The sequence below is a fragment of the Hetaerina americana genome, unplaced genomic scaffold (genome assembly GCF_022747635.1).
Source record: "Hetaerina americana unplaced genomic scaffold, ioHetAmer1.1.p SCAF_7, whole genome shotgun sequence".
NCBI classification, from domain to species: domain Eukaryota; kingdom Metazoa; phylum Arthropoda; class Insecta; order Odonata; family Calopterygidae; genus Hetaerina; species Hetaerina americana.
The window spans coordinates 7,699,571-7,717,585 of NW_027287316.1; the positions used below are offsets into that span (position 1 = coordinate 7,699,571).

At 36.4% G+C, this 18,015-nt stretch overlaps 1 protein-coding gene across 1 annotated transcript in view; it reads right to left on the reverse strand.

Annotated features, from left to right (window-relative positions):
- pcm (5'-3' exoribonuclease pacman) overlaps positions 1-18,015 on the reverse strand; it is a 75,427-nt gene that overhangs the window by 21,195 nt on the left and 36,217 nt on the right. The window contains exons 16-22 of the mRNA XM_071595117.1: positions 16,817-17,102; positions 15,004-15,162; positions 11,459-11,588; positions 9,396-9,544; positions 8,055-8,224; positions 4,619-4,820; positions 1,341-1,461 (exon numbers count right to left, since the gene is read on the reverse strand). Of these exons, the coding sequence (XP_071451218.1) occupies positions 1,341-1,461; positions 4,619-4,820; positions 8,055-8,224; positions 9,396-9,544; positions 11,459-11,588; positions 15,004-15,162; positions 16,817-17,102 (1,217 nt within the window). The remainder of the gene's footprint in view (positions 1-1,340; positions 1,462-4,618; positions 4,821-8,054; positions 8,225-9,395; positions 9,545-11,458; positions 11,589-15,003; positions 15,163-16,816; positions 17,103-18,015) is intronic.

Genomic DNA, 18,015 nt, shown 5'->3' on the forward strand with positions numbered 1-18,015 from the left:
TCACTCTCTCCATTGCCATCTCATTTTTTTTCATTCTCCACCACACCCACACAAGCCTCCAAATCTACACCCATCCTCTTGGCTCAGGGACCAAGTCTCACATCCATAAAACACCAACTCACAATATTAATGTATTTACTAATCTTTCCTTCATATCTTTCCCGAGTGGACCTGATAACATAAAATAAAATATATAAAATAATATTTGTTGGTCTCAGGATTTTACAAAGTGAAATATAGGACACGTCAGAGAACAAACAATCAGCTGTTTCAGTGTCCCCAAGACTACAGAAGCTCTTTCACACTAATTAGCATTTATCTATCAGAAAATGCTTGAGATATTTCTAAAATGTCCTTCTAGAAGGAGCAGATTTTATGCCTGGTGGCAGATAGTTGAAAATGCTGATGGCCAAATGAAAGGACTCTTATTATACATAGAAGAAGAGAAGCAGAATAAATGTACATCAACTCCCTGTTGAGTATAATGCCCATGTACTCGAACATTGGTGATTGATTGTTCCATATTATCCTTGACATTAATACAAAAGTAATAAATATACCATAAAAAACCATGAACACAGTAATCAACCCGAAGGTCGGTTTGGTAGGTGATGGTAGAGTTCACCCAGTACTAAGCCCAACGCCGTGTGAAATTCACACTATACAAACAAGGTAAAGTTAGAATTTTAAATTCTTTCAAATAAGGTTTGCAAGTTTGCCATGAGCGTATTTTTGCTCTATACCAACAGGCTCAATACATCTTTCTTACATTATAAAAACTCTACGGAAGCCAGGTGATCTCCCCAGAAAATAATTCCATGGCCTATAAGCGATGGAACGTTGCCATATTAACCATTTTTAGTATATTTAAATCTACAATGTTTGTAATATTTCGTAGAACAAGTCTCTTTTTCCAGCAAATACCTCTTTAGTTGATGCAATAACTTAGGTCTTCCACTGCTAGTAGTACTACTACCACTACTAAAATTTCGGATAGTAGAGAATCCCATTTAATGTCATTTTCCAGGTACAAACACGGCATATCACCAGATTTCATTGATTAAATCACACCCAATGAGACAAGTATTCTTCGACAATTATTTCAAAAACCTAATAAACAACAAGGAAGAGCAAAAATAAACCACAGCAATGAGTAAACTGTTCAATAACTGAAACTACACAAAGCAAATCCATTGATAAGGGAGTCCTCCTCCGACAGGTTTTCGTTTGGCTTAACAGTGGAAGCAATGCACTGCACTGGTGAGAGAATGGAAGCATCGGGAGGGTCAGTGGGGGGGGGGGAGGAAAGTGAAGGGGAGGGGTGGAAGTTGCAGACTCACCGACCACAGTTCCTCGCAGGCCCAGGGGAACCGTGAAGCATTCCCGGACATTCACAACACGATCACAGAGCATATATTTGGCATCTTCATCTGGCTGCATGTATCCCATCTTGAATCCAGGCTGTGGAGAAAAGTTATTGAGTAAAGTTAACAACAATTCAACACGTGGACAGATATGGCACAATCAGGCAAGAATGTTTCAACAACAATTATATATTTCACCCTTTTTACATGTGTGAGTACTGTTTGTAAGTAAAAATACTAAGAAACAAGAGGAAATATCTGGATAAAATACTTAGATATCTGGATAAAATTTAATCTGCATACTAACTGATCCTTATGTACATTACAGCTATTAATGTTAACTTTTTTGTTTCTCTGTTAACTCTGCTGTTTTTAGTGACTCCTTAAGTTCCTTCACTTGAAAGGTTACAGTGCCCAGCAAATCCAGGATATAATGATGGCTGTTAATGGAAATGACAGTCTGTCATATACCACAGCTGTAAGGCGAAGAAGGAATTTTCAAGCTGGCAACAGGTCTTCTTCTTCCATTTCTTTAGGTCACAGATGATCCAAGAAGTGAATGACTATGACTTTTGGACGATGCTGCCACAGAGAAGAAAATGGGCTTTATCCTATTAGACAGAAGAACAACCATCTAAATGATCATGAATGAGTCTGATCTTAGGTACGACAGTGTAAGGAAAATTATTCACGAAGAACTGCACATGTCAAAGCTGTCAGCTAATTGGTTTCCACGACTATCAATTCCTTCTCAGAAGCTAAGACAGCACAACCTACAATAGCGAACGCAACATAACTGGCAAGCAAAGCAATGGGGCTTTCAAATTTAGCTACATCCACCTCATTTTCCTGATCTCACCTCAAGCAATTTTTTCTTTTCCCCAGAACTTGAAGAACAATTCCGGGGTAAGAGATTTGACAACATACATGACGTCATTCAAGAGGTGGAAGATTGGTTTTCAAGCAATCTGCTGAGTTTTACTATTACATCCTTCAAAAGGTCAAGAAACACCGGGAGAAATGTATAACTCAGGATGGTGACTACGTAGAGAAGTCATAAGGATAAAAATAAAAATTAAGTTTCTATCTCGATTATTTTTTAGTTCTTAGTAAAAGTATACGGTAAGCCCTCAGAGGTTCAGTACTCATGAAACTTTCTCAGAATGAATAAAAATATCATGGCCATTAATATTTATAAACTCTTAAGGTATCATATTTGTGTATATGTATTTGTGTACATAAAAAACATAATGGAATTATATGTCTTTACCAGACATAACACAACCCTATTTCATCATTTCACCTGTTTGTGTAAATATGAATTTATTATAATCCTATACGTTTAAGAGACAATAGAGGAGGTCTGAGGCCCTCTAATGTGCATCCAGTAGATTTGACAACATGACATCCGAAACCCATCGCATTCAAATATCCATTTTCATACAACAAATACAAATGAGACAAATAATGGATTTCAATATTTAGTAGTTATGACTCAAGTAATATGAAACTAATGAAATACATTTTTCTAGAGCATACATTTAAATTATGTATGTCTGAACAGAATGGTTTGACGCATCACTTTGCGGAAGTGATTCATATCGGAAAAGAAAATACTTTGTTCTTCCACATATATTTTATCATGCATCACCTAGGTTTCGACTTACAAAGTCATCACCAGGTGATGTACAGATGACACACCTCTTTCTATATTACACAGAGGAGAGAAGAGAGGAGGTGCTCGTGAAGTGGGAGGAGGGGAAAGAGAATTAGCAGTGTTCAACTCAATGGTCCACCGTTTGACTAGTATTCCCTTTTCCCCACAATATACCCAAAAAGAACTCCAAATAATTCAAATGATAGCTGAAAATAATGGTTTCTGCTCTCAATTTAAGTGAAAAATTGTATTAGAAAAAATAGCAGTCACATCCATTTTCAAATTCATCCCCAAGAAAGAAACTCTGAAATGGAAAAGAATTCTCTTTCTGGGGAAATTATCTTGTAAAGTGACCGGAACCTTTCCAGAGAACAGAATAAAACCACCCATCTATAATAAAGGCAACTTAGGGAACCTTTTATCAAAGAGTATGGACAAAATTCCTAACATGGAAAAGGTGGAGTGTGTAAATTGCATTGCAAGTGCTCTGCTATTTACCTTGGACAAACTGGGAGGAAATTCCGTGAAGGTGTGAAAGAACATCATAATATTTCATTAACAGAAATCCCTCTTCCCATTTTACCGAGCACCTAATGGACAATAACCACACAAGTGACTTTGTTCCTGAGATTTGACATTTGGAGAAGAAAGGTTTAAGATAAGATGTCTTGGACTGTTTGGAAATTTCAAAGAATACTCATTATAAGGGTATATTGGTTAATGACCTGATGTATTTCTCCCGCTCCCCCTCCTGGACCTCCCTCTATTCCACAGCCCCTCTGCCCACCTGACGCCATACCCAACCGCACTCTCCCACTCCCTTCCATACACACATACTAGTTTCCCTTCTTTCACCCTCCTTCCACTTTACCAGCACCTCCCCCCTCTTAATCTATGTCTAGTAAATAAAGCTATATGTCCTCTGTACTTCACCTGATGATGACTTTGTAAGACAAAACGTAGGTCGTACATAGTTAAATAAATGTGGAAGAAGAAAGTATTTTCTTTTCCAATACATATGTCTAGTTATATTCAGAATTCATATAAATTAAGAGTCAGTAGGAGAGATGCGATAAGGGAGAGGACCATATCTACACATATACCCCACGACTCACCAAGAAAGTGAACGGCAGGGGAAGAAAGCACCAGCTGGAAAGGGTAAGGGAGATGGAGTATGTTTAATGGGTGAGGGGAAGGGTGAAGGAATAAGCATGCACCTCAAATTCCTGAAGAACACAAGCAAGGTCGTAAGTGATATTTTAACCCACCAAAGAAGCTTTCCAGTATATTAAAGGAAATGGGATAAAAATGAATATCAAACACTTATAAAAGACACTGCCATCATATTAAGAGGAGTCACGCAGAACTGGAAAGCAAGAAGGGGGAAAATCTTAATAAATGCGTGGTGTCATGCACCTTGACGTGCCCCACCTCTCACACCAAGGGGAAAAAAACAAGTACTGTGTTGATGATGGCGGCTGACCGCTTGAGTCACCACCCCACTCACAGAGACAGATGTTAAATTGGATTCAGACACACTTGGTCACACGGGAAGGGATTGGCTAAACAAAGCAGCAGCGAGATCCCTTGAGAGTACCTTGTGAATAAGATGAGGCTGCACCATGAACGTCAGAGTCTTCCTCCCTTTCTTGACCAGCTCCGAAATGCCTTCTATCTGCTTCTCGATTGCTTGAACAATGTCATCCTCCAGCACCTGGGCACCACACTTGCGGTGCTCCACCTTGGTGTGCGCCTGCTGAGACAGCCACTCCACCACGTCCTTCAGCCCACATCCCTCTCTGCACCAAAAACAGGAGGTGCAAACACCCTTTAACCAATCATCGCACATCATAGCAGTGATGGCTGGCCATTTATCAGCCAGCAAATTTAATCAGTTATCGCATTGCGACTTAAATTAAGGCACAGAGAGCATCAAAATAAGTGCACTGGAAGTAGTTTTTGTGCAACTCTGCTCCTTTAACATGTCTTAACTTTAGGTCTAGGCATCATTTAAATTACTTTTATTTGGCACGAAGGGTTTATCAATATTGAAATTATTAAAATAAAATGCTACCAACAGAGGGCTCCAGTTGCAGAAGGGATATGCTCCTGAGAGCATTTTAGATCAGATTTGTATGTTACCAAAACATTTGATGAACTTTGATGAACAGCATATAAAAATACAATAATAATATAAGAGCAATAAAATTATGACTGATCAGTGGTATTCAAGGCATGGCCACAAGAATAATAACAGACTTACATAATTTAATTAGTAAATATGTACAAAAGATTTCCAACACGTTTCCTGAGCTTACATTGGAATATGTGAGGGAGTTTCTATTTCCAGGAGGACAAAGCTTATGAGGGGAGCATCACATATTAATTGTTATTACAAAATCGCTGAATCAAAATAAATGTTTTGGACTTCCACAACAAAAAGTCTGCAGTAAATTTTACATGACTCACACAGAAAATATTTTATGGAACTGAACTTAGCTGTGCATACACTATAAATGCAGTGATCACTATTGCACATTTAGAAGAAGGAGAGGAGAGCGAATGATTACTTAGGGAATGATCTAACTGAATTCAGAAAGTGGAGATATACAAATGATGCAATGGCAGTAACGAGGTCACAAATAGAAAAGAACATAGAATACAATCAGGATGTATTTGTTTGTTTCATAGTTTTTATGAAGGTATTTTATAGATTAAAGTGAGCATAATTATTGAATATATTGCAGTAAATAGGAGTAGGTTGGAGAGATCAGAGACTTACTCGCAACTTGTACATGCCTCAGACTGCTGGGTGAGTGTCAGATGGACAGTTTTGGGCAAAGAGGGGAAAGATAGGGATGTCCATTATCACCTGTGCTTTTCAACGTACATGTGGAGAAAATGGTTGAAAACCCATGGGAAAAACTGGAGATAACGATGAAAGTTGGTGAGGAATCAATTAAATTAGTTAGGTTTGTCAATGCAAAGGCTTTCGTTAGCCAATTGGCCAAGGGGATACAAGCATTGCTGAGCACATATTGAATCAGTCTGATAGGTATGGGATGAGAACCAATGTAAACAATATAAAGGTTAACAGAGTCTTGAGATAAGGAAAGGACTACAATAGGAGGGCAAAAACTAGAGTAGGTGGAGCAGTTTACTTGTCTAGACATTGTTTTGGTACATGAGGGTCAAAATGGTAGGGACATGGAGGAGTTATTTTGGTTAAAGAATGGACGTTGAGTAAGGATGTTAAGAGAACACTTATACAAACCCTGATATATAGCATGATGTTGTAAGGTAAGAAAATAAGGTCACTGAAACAAGATAATACCCATAGATTAGGGGCTTTTGAATTGTGGGTGTGGAGAAGGATGAGAAAGGTGAAGTGGACAGAAAGGAAAACAAATGAGAAATTGGTAGGCATGGTGGGGGAGGAGAGGAGATTGTTGTGAGAAATCCAAAGGAGGCGAGAAAGAGCATTTTGATAGGCAATGAAATGTTGGATGCTAAGAGAGAGGGGAGGATGTGAGGAAGGGGTAGGATAGGATAGGGCAAGTGAGACAAAATGAAGGAAGGAGATGTGCAGAATTGAAGATGGGTGAATGCAGGGATGAATGTCAATTAGTGTTTTGTTGGGAGAAGCAAGGACAGTTGAAATGTTAATGCCTATATGTGGAAACCAATTTTCAATCTAGGGTAGTATGTTTTGAAAAATTGCATTATGCAGGAGTCGCAAGCAAAAGTGACCATTATCTTCTGGGCCTAGTTGTTGCCTAATGGGTAGACTTCCCCTCCCTAATTCCCTCCAGCAGTGGTGCTTTCATCACAGCTAATTGTTACCCTACACTTTGCCTTGTGTCCTAGATATAAAGAATTCTATCTAGCTAAGATTGCTTCTGCTCAAATTACATTAAAGAATAGCAAGAAATTAATATGACATTTGAGATATTGAAAGGCAAGTTTCATCTTTGGCGTTGCATCTGTTATTCATATGACCTAATTAGTTATGAAGCTTGCAGAGTGAAAAAAATTTTAAATATCCAAAAATATCATTCCTTTAACTAGCATACAACATTTTAAAGTTGTCAGTGGTGCATATTGCTAAATTCTTTAAGCGCAAACATTATATTGGTTCATAAAACTTTCTTTCTAAATGTAATAATTTCATATCATTAGCATATTATCTTGATTAAGAAATGTTTATTTTTATGAAAATAATTAAAAAATTACAGTACCAGATTCAATAACTAATGGAAATTATAATAATAAAAAAATGAGAATAATACCATATTTACTGCTGGAATCAATATAACTTGCATGTGAAATAGACTCTGCATTAGGTCTAAATATCAAATCATGGCACACAAATGATGGAAAATTAATCTTTTTGACAAACGGGGAAAATTTTAAAATATATTTTCTTTTCACCCATCTCAATAAACAATTAGCAGTGATTATTGGCACATTATGTTTTTCCATATTTCCGTACAAATATTAAAATTAATAATTTGTTGCAATTGTTAAAAGAAGAATTCCAAATTATGTCTAAAAGACATCACAGACCCAAAATAAATTCCTGGTTCATAGAACAAATTAGACAAGTTTGGTAGTAGAAAATATGATCATAACATAAACTATGAATATGTTAAAATGCAATTATAGAAAAACAAATATGACTTTGAACTAGGCAGGAGTCTGTTTTACATTAAGAGACTGGGGCAAGACAGGAGTTTTATCAAGAGATTCATCGTGAAGTGGCTACTTAACTTGAGTACATTCCACAATTAACACTTATCCAGAGCAGTTATTCGAAAAAAAACAAATTACCACTACATTCCTATTCCCTATAGAAAGAACAAGCAAGGAATCACCAAAAATAAGTTTAGAAAATGAATGATTAATTGCATGTCTCTATAGCCCCAAATTTTGTTTTGGCATATTATTCACTCTAGTGGCTTCTCCCGCATAGATATAACAACCATCACTTTAAACAATTTTCACACTGACCAGTGCAAATATTTTAAACAAACCTTGTGCCTTCAGGGAATATGACAGCCTCTTGAAATTCATTGGTTTCTGTATGCTCCGAAAGATACGAAAAGAGGTCCGGAAAGGTTTTTATGTATTCCGACAGCAGTTCAATGCTTTTGTCGGAATAAAGCCAAGTATTGTTATTATCTTTCTTGGTGAAACCAGGAACCTGAAAAAAGAAACAAATTAGTTCAGGGTTGCATAAAATTTTTTATCAAAGATGAATTCTTTTTTTTTTTTGGAGATTTTAAAATCCCAAACCTTGAATCTGAACCCAAATTTTCTCTGATTCAAATTTTGAGACTAATTGCTCGCTTGATAAAATAAATGCTTTGCCTTACTCCACATTCCATTATTCTAAAATACATAATAATATGTCCAAAATGCTGAAGAAACATTTATGTAACTGTCTCAAGGAAAAACATTCTTAAATTTCCATTGAACTGTACATCAATAAAAAACGTCATTTACATTTGTACACAAGAAATAATTTCTGTCACCAATAACTTACTAGTGTACAAGGGATAAGCATAAAACTTTTATTCTGCTTTTACATAGAATTACTTCTTCTACTTCCTTACATTCATACATCAGATTTATGTACAGTAATGGTCCTATAGAACTGGTCCCAATGCTTGCAACTTCTGTTCTATTTCCATAGATGTGGAGATGAGAATGCCTCATGATTTGATGACAGTGATAATGCAAGTCCACAAGTAAAGATGAATGTATTCATGCTCGGAAATAACAGATGTTGAGTTTATGTTTTCAATCAACTTAACTTCTGCAAAGGTGAGTGGATGTGCCATTGTTGATTATGGTCAGAGTTGAAGTGGGGCTTGAAAACTGCATTAATTTCAAATGAATCAATTAACATTCACAGAAACAGAGAAAAATTCTACAAAAAGTGGAAAATTAATTCGCATTGACCAGGATTGGAACCTGTATCTTAACAGTAAGTTCCACGATTTGTTCATGTGACGAAATAAATTTTAATTCTAGGCAGTGGAAAAATCAAATGAAATAATTGAGTTTCCATTATGTGCAAAAATTAGAGGCTTGAACACAAAATTAATCCTGCTCATTAACAATTTCAAATATTAGCAGCAAATTCACAGTTTTATGCTGGAGTAGCGTGCTTGACAAAGTTTACTATGAGAAATGGCAAAGAGCATTCATTGAGTGATTAATCCAAAATCAAACATTATGGTCTTCCTCCAAAAATACAACTAGAAATTTCAAGGTCTGAAAAAATTAGTATGCTTCCGTAATTCAAGTGGTAAATCCGTCAATGGCCCATTTCCCTTGAAAAAAATGAGCTGTGAAATAATTTTGCATACCTCCTCGTTCCTCTTGTTGAATTTCAGATTCAGACCAATGTTGGCGGCCTTGGAATATGGCTGCATTTTGTACTGCATGACATACATGGTACCCATCATTCTTGAGAGAAGATGCCCGCCAATGCCAAGCCTCTTGGCAGCCACTCCCCCTGTGCAAAAGGACCAACAAAACATACGGTAAAATCAACCATCAGCTTGAGCATAACTTTACATTCCCATTTAAATATAACATGTAAAAAGGCAAACATAAAAATTTCTCTTCTCACTTAAGAATATACCAAAAGAAAAGTTTTCATGAATCTTCAGTGAGGAAGCATGTCAGGCAACTGAACCCACCATGCTAAAGCAGGCAAAGCTCTAGCGAGAAATTCATTTCCACCAGCACGTAACCAAGAATGTTCAATATCTCAAGGAAAACAAACTAATGGTTTGCATAAACATTTCACTAATTTTCTCAACCCTGAAGTGAATAAGGGCATGCCAAAAATACAGCAGATACCACGTGCTTCAGTAGTAGTAGTTTTAGGGGAGACGACCAAGAGTTGAGGTCATTATTGCCATTAGGGATGGATGGGAAAGTAGGAAGGGTGGATAGAAAGCCAGCGTCAGCATTAGTCTACTCTAAAAGAAAGGCACCAAGGGGCCTCCAGTTTAACGTCTCATCTGATCGACCATATGATCACTCAAAAGTGCCCTCGACGAAGAACCTTAAGTAGGGATCATGATACCCATGAAAAATATTTGCCATCTCCGGGATTCTAACCTGGGCCCTCTGTGTGGGAAGCCAGTACGTTAGCCACTGCACCATCCCAATCCCCCCACTGTGCTTCATTCACATACTCTTTCCATCTATTGTGCAAATAATAAAGCTCCATGAATGGAGAAAGAATGAAGAAAACATAACAGAATTGCATATATTATTAAACCTTATGAAAGCCAATGTTAATTGTCCAGGATTTCTTGGTAAATATCTGTAGTGCATATTTCAAAAGTTAACGTCATTCATTAGTGAACTTAACTTGAAGTTCACACTTAAACCAGCAATCAGGAGCAAATGCCGTGGACTCTAGGCAAAAGGAGTCATTTTTCAGCATGACAACATCTGCCCCTAAGAGATTAGGAAGCTCCAAGAAAGATGGGACGAGTGTATAAATGCTGGGGCAATTATGCTGAAAAATAGCCCAAATATTGTAAGAATTCAATAAACTGTTTTTGAGTTGTAGCGATTTGTCTCTTTACTTATTGAATGACCCTTGTACATGTATGCTTACTAAAATTATTAACTCTTCTCCAAGTACTGTTATAATACAATCACATTTTTTCCAATTGTGATTGTTAATTTTTATTTCCATCAATTCTACAATCATTTTATGTCTATATTTTACACTTCTCAAGGCTTCACTTTGAGAAGTTGTTTGATGTCCATCTTAAGAGAGTATGTAATTTTTTCCACAGACTTTATTTCACGGTACGGTGGCATCTTGCGGCATCATTGTGGTACTTGCGGCATCATCAGGTTTCACCTTATGATGCCGCAAGTTGGTGAAAATCATTGTACTGTGAAATAAAGTCCATTTTATATCATTTGATTTGTCTACTTAATTTTAACACACTTTCGGGACTGAGAATTCATTCACAGAAAGTGACATCAGTGCCTAAGCTTTTGAAATAAGATAAACCAGTCCTCTAGCAATAGAAATTCATCAATGATCAATCTCAGCATAATTTCAGGATTATAATGTGTATTATTCTCACTCATAATATCATGACATTGTAAATAATGAATATCTAACATAAGGATCAAGAAAAACAAATCCTCTCACAGCATTATTAATTCGTCAACAGCTGGTAATTGGTCAACTTTATGTGTACGTAGGATCTTACTACCTTCAATAAAATTTAGTGGAATTCAATTGCCTTATTATATGGCTACATATTTCATTTATCATTTCATGATGTCACAAAGAAAACCATCACCTTTTATCCTCAAATATTTCAGCCGAATGGGTACTCATTTCCATATTTTCACATTAAAAATTACATGATGAAAGCATAAATTGTACCTGGGTAATACTTTGTTCCACTGTGAACTACTTGTGCCTTGATGGCCTCCATGTCAGGTTCAGGAACAACATTCACAGCTATCTTAACTCGAGCAACCTTGCCAGCAGTGGATGGCACTATATCTACTACCTGGAAAGAAAGGCATGACAATGAAAGCCAGTGAGCATCATGCCGGGTAGATACTACCTTGATCAAAAATTTCCCGGAATTTATTCAGAAAATTAAAAATACAAGTTTATTCATCTAAATCTTTATTGTCCCCTTCAAAGTAATCCCCATCGACTGCAACACACTTATGCCAGCGCTTGATCCAATCCTCGAAACATTTTTTATATTCGGTTTTCGGTATGTCCATCAGTGCTTCCTGCGATTTTTCCATTACTTCCTCTCGGCTGCTAAAACGCGTTCCCCGTAATGGTTTTTTAACTCGATTGAACAGAAAGAAGTCACAGGGAGCCAAATCAGGTGAATTCGGTGGCTGTTGGATGGTATTTGTTGCATTTTTCGTCAAAAAATTACGAATAATGATAGCACTGTGCGACGGTGCGTTATCATGGTGCAAAATCCACGAGTTTTCTGCCCACATTTCTGGTCTCTTTCGGCGAATTGCTTCACGCAAACGTCTCATAACGCCCAAATAATACTCTTTGTTTACTGTCTGGCCTTCTGGCAAAAATTCGTGATGCACTACACCGTTGTAATTCATGAAAACCGTCAGCATTGCCTTCTTTTTTGACTGAAAATGACGTGGTTTTTTTGGTCTCGGCTCATTTGGTGAACGCCATTCACTTGCCTGATGTCTGGATTACGTGTCGTACTCATAAACCCACGTCTCGTCTCCAGTAATGATCCTTTTGATGAATGTGGGATCGGATTCAGCCTCGCAAATCATGTCTTTTGCGACGTCAACACGGTCTCTTTTTTGCATGAAATTGAGGTCTTTTGGCACCAACTTTGCTGCTTCTCGACGGAAACCCAAATCATTAACCACAATGTCTTGGGCGGATCCATAGGCAATGTTCAAGTCCTCCGCTATTTCTCTGATGGTTAATTTGTGGTTATTGACCAACATTTCTTTTACTTTATCAATTTTTTCACCGACTTTCGATGTCGATGGTCTGCCACTGCGTTCATCATCTTCGATTGACTCACGACCACTTCTGAACCGCTCGTGCCACTGGTAAACAACCGTTTTTTTTAGAGAATCGTTGCCGAAACACTTTTCCAACATTTCCAACGTCCGTGCGCCACTAAATCCGTTTTTTACGCAAAATTTAATACAAGTTCGTTGTTGCAAATTTAAATCCATTTCTGCAATTGTAAAAAATCGCCAACACACACAGAGATAGATGTACTCTTGGCTACGTAACTTTTGCAAATGTCAAGTTATGACACTAAGATTTAAAGGGAATATCAACAACAGATGTACCAATTTAACAAATAAAACAGAACTCAAATCGGAACGATGGGAGCGCCACACGGTGGTTATTCCGGGAACTTTTTGATCAAGGTAGTATGTTCACCACCACCATTATGACCAGTGCCATTGGCACATAGTCCTTTGAGAAGTCTAACTCCACTGTTAGCATTCTCGTTTACTGAGAATCAAAGCCAATCTAAAGGAAAATTGACTGAATGGATTAAAAGTGAGCAACCACAATGAAATATGAGCAAATTTTTAAGGGCTATTCATCTTAAGAGCACTAGGACAGAGATGAATACTCAATAGAGAGCTTCCTGCTCGTGCAACCTTTATTTTTATAAGTAATTCTGAAACATAAATTCAGTTCATAATTTATTAACATTATCTTAAAGGGGAAATGAGCCAATTTCTTATCCTATTAGTCTTTCATCATGGGCATGGTAGCCTAGTGGGATCAGAATGTTAGGTCAGCCACCAGGTGAGGAAAGATTAAAATTGCCATGACTTGGAACAATAATCTTATTAAACCAAATATGTATCATTTATGAGTACGAGATCTTCCAGGAATATCAAAGGTGGCTCATGGGGAATAGGAAACTACCCCTATCATGATTTGTGAATTTTACAAAATATGGCATAGGATATTAGGCGAACTCTGCCTTGTCCACCTATTATCATCACTTTATTATTTACCTATAAATTGTTATCGATAAACACTCACATTTAGGATTTTCAGAAGTTCTGTCAAATTCTGAGGTAAGCTAACAATATCAAAATGTTTGATGGATTTAAAACTAAAATATTACAAACATTCTCATATAAAGTACCTACGTACGTAAATATTTTTATTACAGAGTGTTAATTGTCGAATTTTTTGGTATCATTGATTTTTTTTAAACACTACACATTTTTGGAGAGTTACTAAAATTATAGTTTAGGAATCAATTAAATGAAAATTACCAGGTTCTAGGCATAATTTTGAAATAACAGGAAAATTTCAACACACACACTCATGAGCTCTTTACAGCTGCATTTTCATCCCAGATGCTACACACCAATATTGCCATTCCATATATACACAGCATACTCTCTATTATCCATACCAATAAATGCACAATGAACCATGGATAATTGAAAAACACCGATAACCAAAATATGGGGAAAACATGGAGGTGATATGAATGGAAACTCTACTTTTTCATTCCATGCAATTAATTCCAATTTTTTTCAGCAAGGAAAAGTACATTTTTCCATTTCTCAGCCATTTTTATGAGGGTGTAATAATAGTTCCAACAAAGAACCATCTGATCAAGTGAATAGCAGAATGTATTTTCCTCGGAAAGTTAAACCAATCACGTAGCCAGGAAACAAGAAATTATTGGCTGAGGACGAATATGGACATCAGAGGACAGAGGACGGCAGAGGACGAACATCTCCGACGTGGATTCATATTCATCATACAATACCAATTTAAACAATGCAGTGAAGATAGTTAATGCCTTATTTGTTGCATAATAAAACTATCTATTTGCTCACCCTAAAGGAGAACATGGAATTCTCAATGTTAATAATAGGAAGTGATAATGGAAACATATGGATAGTTCCAAAAAGTTTAAATTAAAACATTTAATACCATTGATAACTTTTCATTTTCTGAAATTACAAACTTTTACGAGAGCCTGGTTACTTCAAACTTGTAATTTTTAAAAAATTTCCAAAGTTTCAAAAGCATACCATTTTTTTTAAGATTGTAATTTTACTAAAATATTCAGGTTCCGAGAATATAGTAGTACAGATAATGGAGAGTTTACTGCATACATACACATAGACCACTGGCGTACGCCTGAATACATATTAAATTTTCAATTTAACTCGTTTAATTATGAATTAATATTTTTTTTCAATATTCATAAATTTTACACATTTGAGGTACAAATTAACTAAAATAATAATCAAATATAAATTATCTTATCATATGATACTAAAAAGGGCCTGGCCCATCTTATTTTACAACCCATTGGCTATGTTTATGCCTCAATCTGAATTTTTAAAGAAAAAAAAAACCGTTCATAGGTTAATTACTAATAGTTAAACATTCAGCTGATGCATTTGTTGTCTTACCTTGCTCATTGACCCATAATGAGGATTTCCCAGTAAGAAAACAACAGTCTTAGGTGGAAACATTTCATGAATGGTCGTACAGTTCAGGTATTCGGGTTCCCTGACCTTAATATCTTTCACCACAGTCTGGAGGGCAAATGACATCGGCACGTTGCTCCACTGCAAAGAAGAAAGCTCTTTAACTATAGAAAATACGAGCTCGATTAAAGGTGGATATGAAAAAAACCATTTTACATGACAGAATTGATACACAGTGGAAATATGATACAATGAGTGCATCATAAAATGAAAATCCTGATATAACAGGTTGGCAGCATTTATTTCCCTCTAATATACACTTAGCATAAATTGGTAAGAGGGAAGCATATGCATTGTACCCACAGTTATTGTTCGATAGCACAAGTGATCTATGGACAATCAACATCTGCGTAAACAGGGTATTGATAAAATTTCATCTTTATTTGAAGACCAAAAGCACATACTTTCAACACTCTAAAGCTTCAGTTTGTAATCAGAGGCCCACGGGTAACTGGGCCTCTTTTGACAGACATAATGAATGTTATGATGGCCCTAATTTGGATCAAAAAAATACTCTTTTGAGAGACATAATGAATGTTACGATGGCCCTAATTTGGATCAGAAAAATACATGGTTTTCCACCACATGACAGTAATGATGAAAATGTGAGTCAATGGCAGGGATCTGAAGGATTGAAGTGGACTTTATTCTTCTTGTGTGATGCTGTGAATTCTGTGGTTTGTTTGAATATAATTGAAAGTTTTCCAAGCCTTCGTTTGTTAATGGTGCAATAGCAAATATTGAATAAAAATGTAGGTAATTTGGCACCAAATATATGATTACAAATATGACATGATGAAATTCGTGGATCCATAAGAAATTTTTAATGAGTTCTTAAAAGTTAAAAATTAATGATAAAACAATCAAAAATTTTCACGAACGTGTTTACATCAATAAGTGACATTTTCAAAACATTCCAAGATTTGACGAATGATTTCAAGCCAATGATGCGCCATGCTCCATAATATTAAACTAGTGCAGTCACTGAGGTTGACCACCAAAACTTTTTATATATATTATTAAAATATGGCGATAAATGCTGGTGAATATCCTGTTAAGTCACAAAAAATATGAAAGATTATTTTTTATAGTTTCTCAGTTCATATCCATATAAGTACAAAATAAAATACTCAAAATAATAACCACATAATATTCTGAAAAGCCCCAAGGCTAATCAGCTAATAATTAAATGCTAAATAATCATTGACAATAATCAGGAAGAAACCATGAGCTCTGACTAGATTGAGCTTCCACTCTAAGTACCATTGAATTTATCTAAAAATACTGAGACTACTAATTAGAAAGTTTCTCTCTAAATTAAGGGAAAGAAGATACACCATGAATACCAATTATTATTCTGCACAATATGATTACAAAACTCTAATTTACACTTATTCCAACCACGTTCTTGGAGGTGACTTATCGAGCTACGTTATAACATTACATAGCCTTGCCAATTACATAAATGAACATAAATATTTTTAAAAAATTGATGAAATCATTAGTGAAACCCACATTTTGACCTCTCCGAAAAAACACCACAGTCCACTGTTACATATTAACAAAATGATGCACAAAAAATGCATGGAACTATCGTCCATGGATTGTAATTGTTGTGTAAAATTAAGATTAAACTGCGCAAGTTATTCACTAATGCAGTGAACTTCCTCCACAAACACTTACATAGACTGAAATCATGCCAAAACGGACCCTTTTTTGGTTCAGCCGCACTCACCTGTTTCTCCAAATTGACGGTCCCCTTAGGTTTGAAGGCATACTTGCGGCCAGACATTGGCAGGGCTCGGACAACGACGTTCACAGGCCCTAACTTGATCCCTTTGTGCATCCCATACTCCTCCTTGATGCCCTGAACATCAAGCCTCCACCGCTCTTGACTCGTTGGCTGGATGTTCAGCGTCTGCTTCCCCTTGCTCTCCTCCGAGTCACATTCTTGCTTTGCCTTTGAGGTCGGCAGGGAAACCAAACTGTACGTGCTCTTCGAGTCTATGACTTCGATGATCCTGCAACCAAAAGAAGAACACTTGATCAAGGAGGCTCCATGCCAATGAGTGCTCCAAATTGAAACCCAAATCAAGCTTCACTCTGGAGAAACATTCAAGTATTCTCCAGCGTGATCTATTTTCAGTCCAGTTCATTAATTTGATTCCTCTCCACAAACTTAATTTTTTAAACAAATATGAAACTCATTAATTTACCATTGTATGTTTTTTGATCATTAAAAAAAAAAAACCATTGATGACTGGCACCTTAATGAATAATATAGAAATCAGACTACAGAGAAAACCTGTCACATAGTTTTGCATGGCTTGCAATCTCAGTAATTGAGGGTAGAGGATAGGCATAGATTGGTGGCTTTTCAGATGCACACGTGGAAATGAATGTGGAAAAAAAATTTGAAGGAAAGGCAAGCCAACAATGACTTTCCTGGTATGATAGAGGAAGAAAGACTGCTGGTCGAAGAAATTCAAAGAAGGCAGGACAAGGGGATTCATGAGATACTGAGATGAAAGCTGTAACAGTGAGTTAAAGGGAGGAAAAGAATATGTTTTTTGAATGAATTAAGGGAGGCAAAAAGTACGCAGAACTGAAGATTGACTTATTGCAATACGCAGCGAGGGGTAAGGGATACTCGTTGCTGTGTTAGTTTTGAGTATAGTAGTTCCAGGGTCAATCAAAGACCTATCCTACGGCAGTAAATTACCACTAACTATTATTATTATTATTGGTAATTTACCAATTAAGTGGGTTTTGGATGGAAATAAACACTCATACATTTCTTAGCCTCACCCATAACAGACAACCTGAACCCACATTACAATAAATCCTTTTTAAATTATTGCTACTAATAAAATAAAAAAATATGCACATCATAAAATTATCATAGGCACAACATCTTATCCTGGAGCTACTCTC